The following is a 15,604-nucleotide window of genomic DNA, read 5'->3' as shown; positions in this document are numbered from 1 at the left end:
CTACTTTGAGAGGATTTGGAAGGTCAGCAGTGGGGGTTTGAGAAAACTGGTGAAGGTTTGCAAGAGTTGCCTAGAGAGGGAAGACAATTCAGAAAAATTTAACAGGATTGTTGAATGGTATTGATGGTTCAGTTGTGCTTGACGATTGGAATTTAATGATAGAATGCACATGATTATGCAAATACCTCCAGTAGTGGTCAGTTGCTCTAGTACCAAAGGGGACAATAAGGATGGTAGGATTTATTCAAGGTAGGGGAAGGATGAAAAGAAAAATGGGGCAAAGGACTTGAGTGTACTCACAAGTGTTACTGAATTTCCCCCCAAATATGTACAATGGGGATGGGGTAGAGAGAAGGGTTGCTAGTGTCCTCACCTTACCCCAGCTGTGACAATAACCTAGAACTGCTAAGTGGAAACAGAATCAAAGGACCAAAACCTACCAGAATTGATGTTAAAAACTTTAAATGATAAATTCTGATTATTTTAGGAAATCTGATTATTTAAGCATTTACAAAATTGACAAATTGGTAGAAGCTTATTTACATTATAAAGGCATTTTTCCATTAAAAAAAGCAATTTCCAAAGGGAATCTGTCGTTTTAACAGTAAGATTTATCAGTAAATTAGGGATTCAGATTTTTAAAAATGTCTAATCTGGCCAATCCTTCAGGGTGTCCCAAAAGGGTGCTTTCTTAGGCCTCTTTCCCCTTCAGGACACTTCTTTGGTTCTCCTGTCTTACTTACAAAGATTAAAGTCCACTCGAAGAATGGCATAAAATACTCTTATTGTCCTGGCCCCTAAATTGCCTAATATTTTCCTATTTACCCTCCTGGCACTATAGGCTGTTGAAACGAAAACACTTTACACATACTGTGCTTTTGCTTCTGCTATTCTCTCAGGCTAGGTCATCTTCCCTACTTTCTCTGTTAAACTCCTAGCCATCAATCGACATGCAGCTCACACAGTACATTTCTAGATAAGAGACAAACACTGTCTCTCTGCCATATTTGGTCCTTGTAGAGATTTCTATTACTGCTTGTCTCGGGTTATATTACAATGCATTTTATATACTCTGTAGTACCTAATCCATATTATGCATTATAAAGCATTTTTTATGATTGATGTGTTAGGTCACCCAGCCGCTGAAACAGGGCGTGTTCTGTGGTCTTGGTCAAGTCCCTTTCCATTTGAGCCTCAGATACACAATGGGTACTGCGGCTCGGTGAAGATGAGAGAATGTACGCAGAGCCTTTACACGATGCTCCATTAAGGAAAGCCACGACTGTTTACACTGTTTAGGGCCCTCAATAGGTACGTTGCTGCTGAGCTGAGTTCAGGAAACGCTTCTCTAAAATGACGTCACTATCAGCGACTTAAAAACCACGGCACGTCTGTACCGATGTACAGAAGCAGAACTACTTAAAACGAGGTTCACCTGTCACACAGTTCACAGGTTCCGCATGAAACGGATTTCCATTTAGTAGCTCGGGCAACAGGAATTTTGGCTCAACAGCCAAGGACTTCCCCGAATTACTCCAGGGCGGGCGGGAAGTGTCTCTACCGCCCGGTGGAAAGGCCACCTTCGCTGGATTCAGTGAGGGCGCTGCATCCCTATGGCCTGCGTTAAAAACCACCACCCGGTCCAGGGGCCCTTCTCTCGGTGACCAGGAGGCCGCACCCTTCTCAGGAACAGGATTCACTGGTGTCGGTCCCCAGAGAGACCGCAGCCGGAACCGAAAGGCCGATTCCCGCGGTGCCGCGCTCCCAGAGACAGGCGGGGCCGTGGGGTCTCCCCGCTCTCCACGCAGGGGCGGCGGGGCGGGGCGCAGTGACGCCAGGAGGAGTGACGCGCGACGCAGCGCGACGCGGTGACGCACGCCCCTTTGTTGGCTCAGTAGCGGTAGCGGCGGCCGTGGAGGTGGCGCTGGGGACTGTTTTCTCTCAGAGGCCGGAGCGGAGCCGCGTCTGACTGAGGCGGGCGGCAAGCGGCCCCCTCGCTCCCTCCCTCCCTCCTCCGCGCCCTCCCCGCCGCCGCCAGCCGCCAACCGCCAACCGCCGCGCCCGGGGAGGAGCCGCGGCCCACGGGGTCGGAGCCAGGCCTGCGTCCGGACATCAGCCGGAGCCGGAGCGAGAGCCGGGGCCTCGGCGTCCCCGCCCTCTCCCCGCCTCAGGGCCAGCGTCCGCCGGGCCGTCGCGTGTCGCGCCATGGACTCGGACGAGGGCTACAACTACGAGTTCGACGAGGACGAAGAGTGCAGCGAAGAGGACAGCGGCGCCGAGGAGGAGGAAGACGAGGACGACGATGAGCCGGACGATGATAACCTGGATCTGGGCGAGGTGGAGTTGGTGGAGCCCGGGCTGGGCGTCGGCGGGGAGCGGGACGGACTGCTGTGCGGGGAGACGGGCGGCGGCGGCGGCAGCGCTCTGGGGCCCGGCGGTGGCGGTGGCGGTGGCGGCGGCGGCGGCGGGCCAGGGCACGAGCAGGAGGAGGATTACCGCTACGAGGTGCTCACGGCCGAGCAGATTCTACAACACATGGTGGAATGTATCCGGGAGGTCAACGAGGTCATCCAGGTGAGGGTGGCCGCCGCGCTGGCTTGACCTGGCCGGACCGGGGAGCAGATTCGGCTGCCCGAGGGGGAGGCCCGGGCCTGGTGCGCAGCCCAGCCCGGTGCCTCCCGGCCCTGTCTCCTCCGCTGCCTCTGCTGGGGATAGAGGGTGTCGAAAGCAGACATTCGCCGGTTAGCCGGGTGTGGGGAGGTGCGCTGGGGGCGGTGCTTTCCAGGTCCTGCTATGGCGGAGGCCTCCGGCCGCCTAAGACTTCTGTTGCGGGCAATTCCTGCCCGTCCCTGGGCCCGGTGTCCTTCCTCTGGCCGGAGGAGCGCCTACAGGGGCGGGGCGGGACGGAGGGGGGGTGGAGAAGAGCAGGAAGAACGCGGCCCCTGAGAGGGTTACCCCGGCCTTCAGTCTCGCTTGAGCACTTTTGGAAGAGGTTGGAGTAGGCCTAAGAGCAGTTTGGTGTACGGTTGCCCCAAGTGGGCACCAGTTAATAAAGAAATGGATCTTCTTGGCAGTCTTAAGTGCCTACTTAACGGTGGGGGAAGGGAACTGTTTCTCGGAAGAGGTGCTGATGGGCCGCCTTTTCCGATGGTGAGGCTTGTGCTCTCGTCTTTTTTGTCTTTGCTGTTTGTTTGGGACCTAATGCTACTTGTTCATTGGTAGTGTATGACTTACTTGAAGCTGTTGGAATAGTTACTACAGATTGCATACCCAGCCTTGCAGCTAAAACAACAAAACGCAGTGTTACTGTCTAATATTAGACAAGACTCTATTGTGAGTGAGAAAGTAGGGGCTTTCTGCTTCTGGACTCTTTTCTCTGATAAATTCTATTTCTTGGTGAGTTAGGCTTGGTTTAAGTTAATAACCACAACTTATTTAACCTCGTGGGCCAGATTTTGCATTTTTGAGTTTTAGGAAGCCCAAAGTTTACATTTGGGGAAAAAAACAGTTATGATGAGGGGTCAGGGATACCATTGAAGAATAAAAATGAAGTCTTGATTCAGTGCAACTTTTAGAAAACACTAGTTACATGTGAGTAAACTATATACAGGAGCAAGTTACTATTGCCTTCTTGCATGTTAGTCATTACTTTTCCCCCCCTTGAAATTAATTGGCTAATACTGGCAAATTGGCAGTAGTATGTCACTGCCTACTTGTTCAGTTTGCATGATTAACAGATTTTTACAATATTGTCTAGTAAGGAACACTTCCAATTGAGCCATCTATTTTGGCTGTTTTGAATAATAGTAAAAAAAATAACTGATATATAGTGGTACTACTAAACAGTGGACGTCTCAGACTTTCATAGGGATACTGCAGTGTAAGGAGGAAATTGAAGGGATGTAAAAGGAAGATAAGTTTTATTGCTCTTTTTTCTGATTCTAAAAATATGACAGTTCTTAGGCCACAAAGTTGAGACTTTTTTCCTTTTTTGAGGAAACTTTATTAAAAGAGTTTAGAGTAAAACCTTGAATTCTCTTTGTTTACCTCTATAGTATATAAAATCGGATGTTTTCAAACTTACCTAGTTTATTGATATGTTAATTAGGTTTTTAAAAAACTCATGGATAATGACTATTATTTAACTTCTTTGTTTTCATGTAGTAAATCCCATCCAACTTTCTCAGATCTTAGGTGTGTCTTAAGTACTGAGGCCAATCTTACAAGTTCTTTATGTCACTTCTGGAACAGAGATGTAGCTAATGCATATGACATCATTCATTCTTTGTTAGTTTAGGGGAGAGAGAATAAACGCAGATGAACTGAACTAATAAGGACCACAAAATACTAGGGTTTTTTTTTTAGGTGTGTCCATGCCTGATTTTTGAAAACTGTCTTTTCCTAGTTGACTTCGTGTTAAGGATGCTCTTAAATGGAATTCCTGAATATATAGATGTTATTCTTTCTTAAGTTTCTGTTTCGAACTACCAGTAAATCAAAGAATAGGATTTATCCCAGGTCGTCTTTTCTCCAAATCGTGTGCTTCCTAGACCTAAACTAGGCTTTGGTTATGGTATGGTTTTTTTATGTTAGTAGATTTGAACTTAAAAAGTTAAATTGGTCATACATGCACACTCTGCGAAAAAACTGACCAGGCAAGGGGGAAAAAAAAAGATGAGATCTACACCAAGAGAGATACACAAAATTTGAACTGTAGTTATCTTTTCAGACCTCTGGGTGAGCTATACATAACATTTTAATAACAACAGAGTCATACTATAGATTCTCTGTTTTCAGTTGATAAAAGCAGGTTACGAAAACAGAAGGCATCTCCTTTCTCTTGTTAATACCTCTTTCCATTTCCAGTGTTTTACATGATTATAAATCTAAACTAATTTGTTTAATCAGTCCATTTTTATTGGCCTTCCTTTTTATTTTCTAGTTTCTGGCTTTTATTAACTTTGTTGGGAATATCCTCATAGATAAATCTTTGAATGTTTTATTTTCTTAGGATAAATTGAATTGCTGAGTCAAATGATGTGCTTATTTTCAAGGCATTTGATCCATACTACCTACCACATTGCTTTCAGAAAGGTTGTTAGTTTTCCCCCACCAGTCAGTGCTTGATTAGGATAAAATAGTCATCATTTTAAAAATTTGCTTCTTAAAAAAAGGATGAAATAGAACTTTTATTAATATGTTTCTTGGACATTGGTATTTCTTTTGTAAATTGCCCTTTGCTTTTGCTCATTTTGCACCCTTTTTGGGATTTTCATCTTTTATTGATTTATAAGACCTTTATATTCATTGAGGTTCTAAATATCAGTTGGCTAGGTTTTTCAATTTAAAAAATTAATGTTTGTTTAATGTGGCAATAAGTTTTAAGTTTATCAAGTTAAAAATCCTTGTTTTACTTCACATTAGAGAACTTGCTCTTAATTCTAAAACATTTAAATCCTATGCTCCCCAGTGCTACTTTCCAGTGTGAAATCAAGTATGTTACTAGTGAATTTGAAAATAAAGTTGCAGGAGAAAAAGATTGAAATGTGAAAAGATTGCCAGGTTAATTTTTCCTTGGGAATTTGATTACTACTTTGGGGAGAGTAGTTCTGGGCAACAGTAGATTAATATTGTTACTTGTAGATATTTGCAGATTAGTTTTAGCTTTCAAATGAGTTAACACTTTTTGTTTTAGAAGACTCTTGGTTTTCTAGCTTTCTGTAATTCTCTTGTTATAGTTTGCTTAATTTGGCTTTGTTATATTTAAATCCTTGTGGCTACCTAGATTATCTTGTGAACTTTCAAGAAAAAATCAGGGGTTTTCTTTAACCTATACCAATGTTAGAGAAGTGCCTAAAGCCCTTAACTCACCCAACTGTATTTACTTAACTAGTAATATTAGACAGTGGCTTTCTAATGGAATTGCTTTAGCAGCTCGGTAATTTATTAAAGACCACACAACTCTGCAATTGAGGGACGTTTAAACTTGCTATTTTATGTTTCCACGTTATTCAACTAATGTTAGTTGTGCTTGTGTACGTATGGCAGTCAGTGTGTTAAGTAGATTAGAGGGCATGGTTCTTGCCTAAGGAGCATATAAAGGTGGGGAAAATAGAGGTCCTTGGGCTTCATTCCCAGAGATTGTTGTTCATTAGTTAAGTCTGAGTTGGAGCCTGAACATTTATATATTTTTAGCCACTCCAATGATAGTTCTCAACCACTGAAATAGTCATAGTTCATCTACTGTCATGATTTTGACTCAGGGAGAATGAGTAGAGTGAGAAGGGCAGTAACCCTTAGGAATACCACTTTTATTTATTTTATTTTATTTTTTAAGATTTTATTTATTTATTTGAGAAAGAGCGAGCACAAGCAGGGGGAGCTGCAGAGGGAGAAGGGAGAAGCAGGCTCCCCGCTGAGCAGAAAGCCTGATGCGGCTTGATTCAGGACCCCAAGATCATGACCTGAGCTGAAGGCAAACGCTTAACCTACTGAGCCACCCAGGTGCCCCGGGAATACCACTTTTAAAGGATGTGCGGAAGAAGAGGAGCAAGAGCTGATGGGTGTGAGTGGTCACAGAAGAGGTATAAAGAAGTGGGTGGGTGTCATGCTACTGTAAGATTTATTATGCTAAATAATCTGTTTTAAAGACAACAGATATCTCATCCTTACAGGGGAAATAATCTGGTGGCTGTTGAAGTTTTTAATTTCATTTCACCTATTTATTTAATTAAAAGACTTAAAGAACTTCTAAGGTGAGGTTTCAAGCATAAATTGAGAGGCGGTATATGCCAGCATATTGGCTTAGGAGTCAGTTCTAGCCCTGGCTTTTCCTCCAATTGGCAAGTTTTGTTTACATCTCAGATGTAAACAAAGTTTTTGTTTTTGTTGAGAGTTGAACTACTAGATTGGACTTTTTTTTTTTTTTTACATTGATGTTTGTTTATCTAACATCCTTTTAAAACCTTAGTAAATTGGAGATGCTCATTGTTTCCAAGAAATGAATTCAAGTATGCAAATCAAGATGAACTTAAATTAACCGGTTAACTTATTTGGGTAGGGGGTGGAAGAGAGACAGGAAGGGGGGAAGAGTGTGTATCTTGAAGTTGTTAAAAGTGTTCGGTATGGTTTATTTCTCTTGAACTTCTATCTTTTCCCATCTGATCTCCTTGAACTTAACTTGAGCTGTAAGTTTTAAATTATATTAATTTTGGTTAAATCGCTTATGGTATAGTCCTGTGAATCAAACTCTGGGGGTGGGGTTCAGTAGTCTGTTTAAATGAGCATTCCAGGTGATGCTGATGCAAGCTAAAGCTTGAGAACCACTGACCTAGTTGAAATTTAACAGCGTTTCTCCATGTGTTATCACTGGTGATACAACAGAAGTGGGTTAATGGTGGAAGGCAGGTTAAGAAACTAATAAAAGGAAAATTTCAAGAGCTTGGATAGCACTTGCTGGGCTAATAGAGTTGGAGAAGATTTGTCCTTATTACTGCTATCCTTCAGATAAAGCAGTCTTTACTCAATTATTTCAAACATGCAAACCAAACTAAGTGGCATCTTACATTCTAGGTTAGAGCACTTGGTTTTCCTTCCACTTCTTTTTCCACTTCCTTCCTTCCTTTTTTTTTTTTAACCAAAAATATTTGAGTTTCTTTATTTAATATGTTGGAAAAAGTACAAGGTTTTGGATACTGTAAATGCTCCTGCTCGGTACTGTTCTAAATAGTGAAGAGAATATGAGAAGACATTCTCAAGGAGTTGATGATCTCTTTGAATTTAGACACTCAAAGCTATTAGGTCAGAAAGTCGTTTCAAATGCTGAGTGGATAGTAATGTATTCATGGAAGAGAAATCTGTGGGTGTTACCTGGAAGATGGCTAGGATTTGGATAGATAGGAAAGAGGGATAGAAAGCCATTTTAAGAAATTGGCAGGAATTTGAGATTCTTCAGTCCACTAATTTTTTTTTTAACTTTAGCTACATAGTGGAATCACCTGGGGATTTTTTCACATTTTTAATTGCAGTTGCAAGAAATAATGCATAGCATAGCGATCCCACATATCCTTTGCTGATTTTTCTACAATGATACCATCTTGCAAAGCTGTCACAGTCGGTATATTGATATTGATGTGGTCTTATTCAGATTTCTTTCCCTGAGTTTTTTTTTAAATGCAGGCACTTAGGCCCCACCCCAGACTTAGCAGTGGGTCTCTGGCAATTTGGACCAGGCATTGTCATTAAACAGAAATTTTCCTTGGATTATTTTAATGCACATCCAGGGTTGAGAGCCCTTGTTCTTGTTCGTTGTCTCTAAGAATCCTCACAGTAACATTCCAATCTCTGCTTAACTACAAATAAATGACAGTGAACTATTTTGTAATGTAGATCATTTCAAATTTAACTCTTGATTTTTTTTAATGTAATTAAAATCTGCTGCTATTGTAACTTTCACCCATTGTTCCTAAGGTCACCCTTTGGGTAAAGTTGATTTTGTTTTTTTAACATACTTACTGTTTTGGAAGCTTTTCTCCCTGAAGTTAATCAGGCCCTCTTCTTTCTTCCTACAACAGTGAGCCTATATTTTTGAAAAAATGTACATTGCCTGCTTTTCTATTTTCTGTTAGCCACTTTCTTTTAATAGGCATAGTATCACAGACCATAACTTGGCTAGGACCTCAACAATATACAGGTCATCCTTTGTATGTCATCATACTATTACTGTGTAGCTTTGTTAAATAGCTTAATTATGCCTATTAAATGATGGGATAAATATAAGAATGAGAATTTATTTGGGCTGACATTTGCTGATCACTTGTGAGAGAATGACCTATAAACAGAGGCTTCTAACCTGGGACGGCTGTATCCTTTGGGGCCTATGGAGATGGTAGTGGCAGTTTTTGCCTCATTTTCCCCCAGTGTTTAAAAAAACCTAATATATTTAAAACAGAGCAAAACAAAACTGCCCAAGCGAATTAAAATGTGGGCCATTGTTGGTTTTTCGTTCTAAAAGAATAGCACATTTTATAGTCATTAGAGTTGTGCAGTCATATGTAGGAATCTGAATCTTTGCTTTATTACTAAATTTTCATTTAATCAGCGATTGGAGGTCATCTGACTTTATCTTGAATAATGTCTCATTTCTTGATGTATCTTGGTGAATAGTAGATGCCCAGTTGGTATTTGAGTTAAACTGATGGGTAGTTTGTATCTCAGAAGGCAGTTTAAGAAGTTCTTACTGAAATAGCAGTGCTCTGTCAGATTAACTTTTCATAGCTCTACTTTTTTTCATTTTTAAAAGTGAGAATGCTAGTATTAAGGTCAAAAGGTTGTGAGGATTTGAATGAGAAATGCCAAATACTGTACTGGAAGTTTTTCCATGTAATTTTTTTCTTAATGTAAACATCATTCAATACAGTTTTCATTTTTGCTATGTTCCATTTAAAGGAAGTGTCAGAAGTGACCTGACACTTAATACATTTTGGCAAAAAGTACAGAAGATAATGAAGTATTAGGTAACATTTCCTTATTTCTAAGACATTTGTTTAGACAAAGCTAAGAATAGCTATAATCCCAGACACTTCTCCCCAGGCTTACTTTGCAATCTCCTTTGAAACTGTCATACTTCTAATTCAAATATTAACAGATTCCAATTACTTGGTAATATATCCTTTCTCTTAATCACGATTGTACATTTTTTTAAGGGATTAAGTATAAGCTAGAGACTGGGAAGTATTTTCTGATTCTTAGCAAGTATTTACAAGTAAAAACCTGTAAAGTGTGACATTTTGAACAGGTATTTCTCTGAAACCCATTTGAAACCCAAATTTACTACATTCTCTCCTCAAGGCTCTTCTTTCTTTGACTAACTTACCAGCTAACTGTTCTTGGAATTTGAGAGTCACCCTTAATTCCGCCCCCCCCCACTCTGCCGCATTTCCCATATCCAGTTAGCCGTGATCAAGTTACCTCTAAAATTTGTTATTCCTGTTCTTTTTACTAACTAATCCTAATCTAGGGCCTCTTTTTATTTGCCTCATTGTCTCCGGGCTTCCAGTCTATGTCATACTACCAAATACAAATGCTGTAGTCATTTTCCTGCTAAAAAAAACCTTCATTGTCCACCCCTCCCCCGACCCCTTACTATTATAAGTCTAGTCCAGATTCCTTTATATGGCATTCATGGCTTCCTCATCTTGTTGTCAGCTGATTTGATTGTCAGCTGCTGCTGTTCCTGATTCTCCTATCTCCCCCAACTGCACCACTTAGAATTTCTTTCTTTCTTTTTAATGTTCTGTGTTGGGGTTATCATTTCCTAATATATAAAACACATTTGTGTTTTCTTAAATTTGCTCATGGTCCTCCCTCTTTCTCCTCTCGACTGCATAATGTACTCCTCCTATTCAGACTCTGCTCAGATATTACCATATCTCTTGCCAGGTCCCTTTTCTCTACCTTTCTAGTGCTTCCTTATCTTTGTTTGCGTGGCACTTCATGTGGATGTTGGCGTGGCCTGCGTGAGGTTGTAATACAGCCATCCCAGTACCCAAGTCTCTCTAGTTAGCTGGATATGAGGGTTTTGACAATGAGAGCTGAATCTTCTGCATCCATAGCATGTAGCACACTAACAGCCTTTGCCATAGTAGAAACTCAGTAAATACTTGAAGTTTGTCCTTGCCTAGTAAATGCTTGCTTCCTCAGTTTCCTTTATCATAAACCAAAGGGAGCCACGTAAGATTTTCTTCTGGTGCTAATAAGTTATTCTATGATTTGTAGGTAATGCCCAGTAATAGTGTAAGAAACAAGAAAAAAGTGTTTAAATTCCAAGAGGACACGCTTTTTAAGCTCTCTGAATATATAGTGACACTTCTGAAGTTTATTGTTTGCATGTAGTTCCCTGGCACTTTATATGAACTGACAGTGATTTAAAAACAATGGAGTCACGAATGCTATAGTTCTCAAAGAATGGTCCATGAAAGCAAAACTGTTGTATGATAATACTAAGACTTTTGCCTTTTTTTAATGTGCTGACCTTTGTACTGATGGTGCAGAAATCAGTGGGTAGGTAAAACCATGGGAGTCCTAGCACAAATCAGATCAGTGGCACTCAACCATACAAGCAGTCATTGTATGCTTCACCTCTATACGCAGTGAAAAAAATACCATTTTCACTTGTTCTGGATGAAGTAGTAAAAGTTACTAGTTTTATTATATCTTATCCCTTAAATACACATCTTTTTCATAGCGTAGGTGGCAAAATAGGCTTAGGTGGAGATATGCATGAAGCACTTGGGCATACCAAAGTTACAGCGGTTGTCTTGAAGATAAACATTTGTGGAATTTGATTTGTTAGCGGAAGAAGCTGCCTGTTTGATGGAATACCATTTTTTCTTTTTTTTTTTTTTTTTTTAAGATTTTATTTTTTATTTATTTATTTGACAGAGATAGAGACAGCCAGCGAGAGAGGGAGCACAAGCAGGGGGAGTGGGAGAGGAAGAAGCAGGCTCACAGCAGAGGAGCCTGACGTGGGGCTCGATCCCATAACGCCAGGATCACGCCCTGAGCCGAAGGCAGACGCTTAACCGCTGTGCCACCCAGGCGCCCCGGAATACCATTTTTTCTTGAAAGAATGACTTAACTGGTTTTTTAGACAAATGGCAAACATGAATGTCTCCAAATGAATGAAATACACCAGTTATTTCAAGGAAAACTGCTTACAGTATATTGCCAATGATAACCTTTTTTAAGTTTTTTTTTTTTTTAAAGATTTTATTTATTTATTCGACAGAGAGACAGCCAGCGAGAGAGGGAACACAAGCAGGGGGAGGAGGAAAGGAAGAAGCAGGCTCATAGCGGAAGAGCCTGAGGTGGGGCTCGATCCCACAACGCCAGGATCACGCCCTGAGCCGAAGGCAAACGCTTAACCTCTGTGCCACCCAGGTGCCCCCTTTTTTAAGTTTTTAAGTGAAAATCAGAATTTTGGAAAACTTCTGTTTGCCACTGTGAGACTGACTGCATCCTAATACTTAAAAACTTCTGATGAAATATTGTGTAATAAAACATAACAATATTTGGAAGATCATTTTAACTTAATGAACCTATATTTTCCAGATGATCAATTTTCCATTGACCAATTATGGTACTTCACAATCATGCATTGGTAAGTGATCCAGTCAAAGTACAAGATAGACCACTAGATTTTTTTTTTTTTTAAAGATTTTATTTATTATTTGACAGAGATAGAGACAGCCAGTGAGAGAGGGGACACAAGCGGGGGAGTGGGAGAGGAAGAAGCAGGCTCATAGCAGAAGAGCCTGATGTGGGGCTCGATCCCACAATGCCGGGATCACGCCCTGAGCCGAAGGCAGACGCGTAACCGCTTTGCCACCCAGGTGCCCCAGACCACTAGATTTTAATCTAAGAATTTGAAAAGTTCTTTGACATGGTTTAAAATTCTTCCTTGAAAACAGCCTTTAAGAAACAATCACTTTTTGAATTTTGGTGTAATATCAAAAAGAATATCCATAGTTAACTGAAAAGCCAATGAAAGTGCTCCTCTTTTTAAAAAAAATTATTTTTTTAAGTAATCTCTATACCCACTGTGGGGCTCAAACTTAAAACCGCGAAATCAAAGTTGTAGGTTCAATCCACTAAACTAGTTGGGAGCCCCTAGTGCTCCTCTTTTTTCAAACTACTTATATTTATGAAGGCACATTTCCTTTATTCTTCAAATAAAACAACATATCCAGGAGGTGCACCTGGGTGGTGCAGTCAGTTGACTCTTGGGTTTCGGCTCAGGTTGGGACCTTGAGATCTGGCCCTGCCTTGGGCTCAGTGCTCAGGACAGAGTCTGCTTGGGATTCTCTCTCTCTCCCTCTGCCCCTCCTGCCCGTGCTCTCTCTCTAAAAAAAAAAGAAAAAAAAAATCTTAAAAAAAACAGAGAGAGACTGAATGCAGAAGCAGATATGAGAATCCAGCTATTTTCTATTTAGCCAATAATTAAAGAGACTTTGAAACATGTGAAAAAGTGCATTCTTCTCACCATCTTTTTTGTGTCAGAACATATAATTTATTTTCATTAAAGTTTTTTTTGTATTAATCTACAATGGGATCTATTACTGTTAATGAGTTAATATTTTAAAAATTCTGTTTTACTAGCTAACATAAATATTGATAGTTACAACTCACATAAACAAAACTCTTTGGTATCCTTAATAATATTGAAGGTGAAAGTAGTTTTTGAGACCAAACAGGTTGAGAATTGCTGCTCTGATATTCTGAAATATTTCCGAATCATGAAGAAAACGTCATGTAGGGTTGCAAACAGGAGATAGGACTAACCACAGTATTTGAATTTATTATAAATTAGCAATGGTTTATAAATTACAAATTAAGTATTACTGATTAATCAGAAACTTTTATTTATAAGCTATGTTAGATGCCCTGGGGGGGTATTAACAGAATATTAGCCCCTGTTCTTAAAATCTAGGAAATGTGAATCATAAGATATGACTAGTAGGGGAAAGATGTTGGAAGTGGGATGAGAGGCTTAATTTTTTCAAGGAGGGGCTAGTAGATATACCACTCAACATATTCCATTTGTTAATTTGTTTATGTTTTGGTTTCTTACGATAGAATGAAAGCTGTGTGAGAGCAGGACTTTGTTTTATTCATTGCCGCAGTCCCAGTGCCCAGAACAGTACCTGGCCTATATTGGGTACTTAGTAAATATTTCTTATGTACTTTTATTTCAGTTCCATTTGTGAAGAATATTTTGCTAAGTATATAATTTTAGGTTGTAGTTACTTTCTTTCAGTACCTTAAAGAGTCTGATGTTTTCTGGCTTCTGTTTTTTGTGGTGGGAGGAAACTTAATGAAGTCTTTAATCTGAGTGTTTGTGAGATTTTTTTTACTTTGTATCTAGTGGTTTTCTTTGTGTTTATCTCCCTTTAGGTTTTCAGATCCTTTTGAATCTGGGGGGATGATGTCTTCTTATCAATTCTGGAAATTCTCAGCTCTGCCTTCATCCCCTTTCCTTCTGAGACTCCGGTTACACATATATTAGAGCTTTTTGTTATGTGCCAGATGTGTTGAGTGCTCTTTTGTGTATCTTACATTCTCTTTTCTCTGCTTCAGTTTGGATGATTCCTATTGATTTATCTTCTGGGTCTCTAAATCTGTCTTTTCCTTTGTCTGATCTGCTATTAAACACCTAATTAGTTCTTAATTTCCAATATTGTATTTTTTAATTCTAGAGTTACCATTTGATTCTTTTTTGTAGGTGCTAATTTTCTGGTGACTACTTTTTCATCTGTTTTCTCCAGCATAATAATCATTGATTCTAACAAGGTTTGTCACCGAACTCTAATAACTGTTAGTCTCTTCATATATTTTTTCCCCTCCTAGTTTTCAGTCATGTGTTCCCATCATTTGACATACTTTTGATTGCATGCCATATGTCGGGTATAAAGTATTTTAGAGATTCTGGATGACGATAGATTTCTCCAGAGAGGATTTTCATTCTTCTTTCTGTTTGGTGATTAAAGTGGTGAATGATGATCTTATCCAGTCAGGCTGAGTTCTTAGCCCTGTTTAGTGTCAGTCTCTCTCTGATCTGCCTCTGGCCCTTTAGAATCTTCAACTAAGAACCTGCTGTATTCTCAGCAGTCGCTTCCCTGGGGATCTCAGACTTCATTGACTCCCACCCAAGACTGCTGGAAGCACCACTCTGATTTCAGAGACTTTACCTTTAGGTTTTTAGTCTTGGCCCCATTTTTAGTCCAGGGATTCAGCAGATGTCCTGAGGAAAAGACCAACCATTCCTCCATTTTTTGAGATACCCCTTAAGTTCTCAGGGTTCGTTTCCCTTTTTGGCTGTAATAAGTTCCCACAAACTTAGTGACTTAAAACACAAATGCATTATTTTACAGTTCTGAAAGTTAGAAGTCCAAAGTGAATTTCACTTGGCTATCTCACCCACTTTTTCACTTCTGGAGGCTACCTGCATTCCTTAGCTTGTGACCCCTTACTGGATCTTCAAAGCCAGCAGGATAGCATCTTTAAATCTCTCTCTGACTCTTACACTTTTGTCCCCTTCTTCTACTTTAAAAATCTCACATGCGTTTCTTTCACTTTATTTTATTTTTAAATTTTTATTTAAGTAAGCTCTACTCCCAAAACATGGGGCTTGAACTCATGACCCTGAGGTCAAGAGTCACATGCTCTACCAACTGAGCCAGTTAGGCTCCCTGTACTTCCTTCACTTTGAATGTGACTCTTTGATTATACTGGGTTGACCTGGATAACCTAGGATAATCTCTTTATTTCAGGGTCAGCTGATTACCAGTTTTAGTTCCCATCTGCAACATTAATTAATTTCCCCTCACCATGTAACTTAACATTCATAGATTACAGGTATTAGGATGTGAATATCTTAGGGGGAACCACTATTGTGCTCGTTTCCAGAATTTATAAGTGCTCCCAGGTAAAAGCCACCAGATTTGTAAAATCACTAGTTCCTTTAGCTCTCTACTGCCTTCAGACAGATGATACCTGGACATTATCTGGCTTTTCAAGTTCTGGGTGGGAGTGCTGGTTTACCTCT

At 40.3% G+C, this 15,604-nt stretch overlaps 1 protein-coding gene across 2 annotated transcripts in view; it reads left to right on the top strand.

The window, feature by feature from the left end:
* Positions 1–1,486: 1,486 nt before the first annotated feature.
* ARIH1 (ariadne RBR E3 ubiquitin protein ligase 1) overlaps positions 1,487–15,604 on the top strand; it is a 116,119-nt gene continuing 102,001 nt past the window's right edge. Inside the window, exon 1 of one of the 2 annotated variants that reach the window (XM_034660707.1) lies at positions 1,487–2,574. In XM_034660707.1, coding sequence (XP_034516598.1) covers positions 2,303–2,574 — 272 coding nt within the window. In that variant the 5' untranslated portion in view covers positions 1,487–2,302. The remainder of the gene's footprint in view (positions 2,575–15,604) is intronic. The other variant, XM_011225581.3, reaches the window with a different exon arrangement.

Source organism: Ailuropoda melanoleuca, chromosome 5 (assembly GCF_002007445.2).
Source record: "Ailuropoda melanoleuca isolate Jingjing chromosome 5, ASM200744v2, whole genome shotgun sequence".
Lineage (NCBI taxonomy): Eukaryota > Metazoa > Chordata > Mammalia > Carnivora > Ursidae > Ailuropoda > Ailuropoda melanoleuca.
This window is presented reverse-complemented; position numbering and strand designations above follow the sequence as displayed.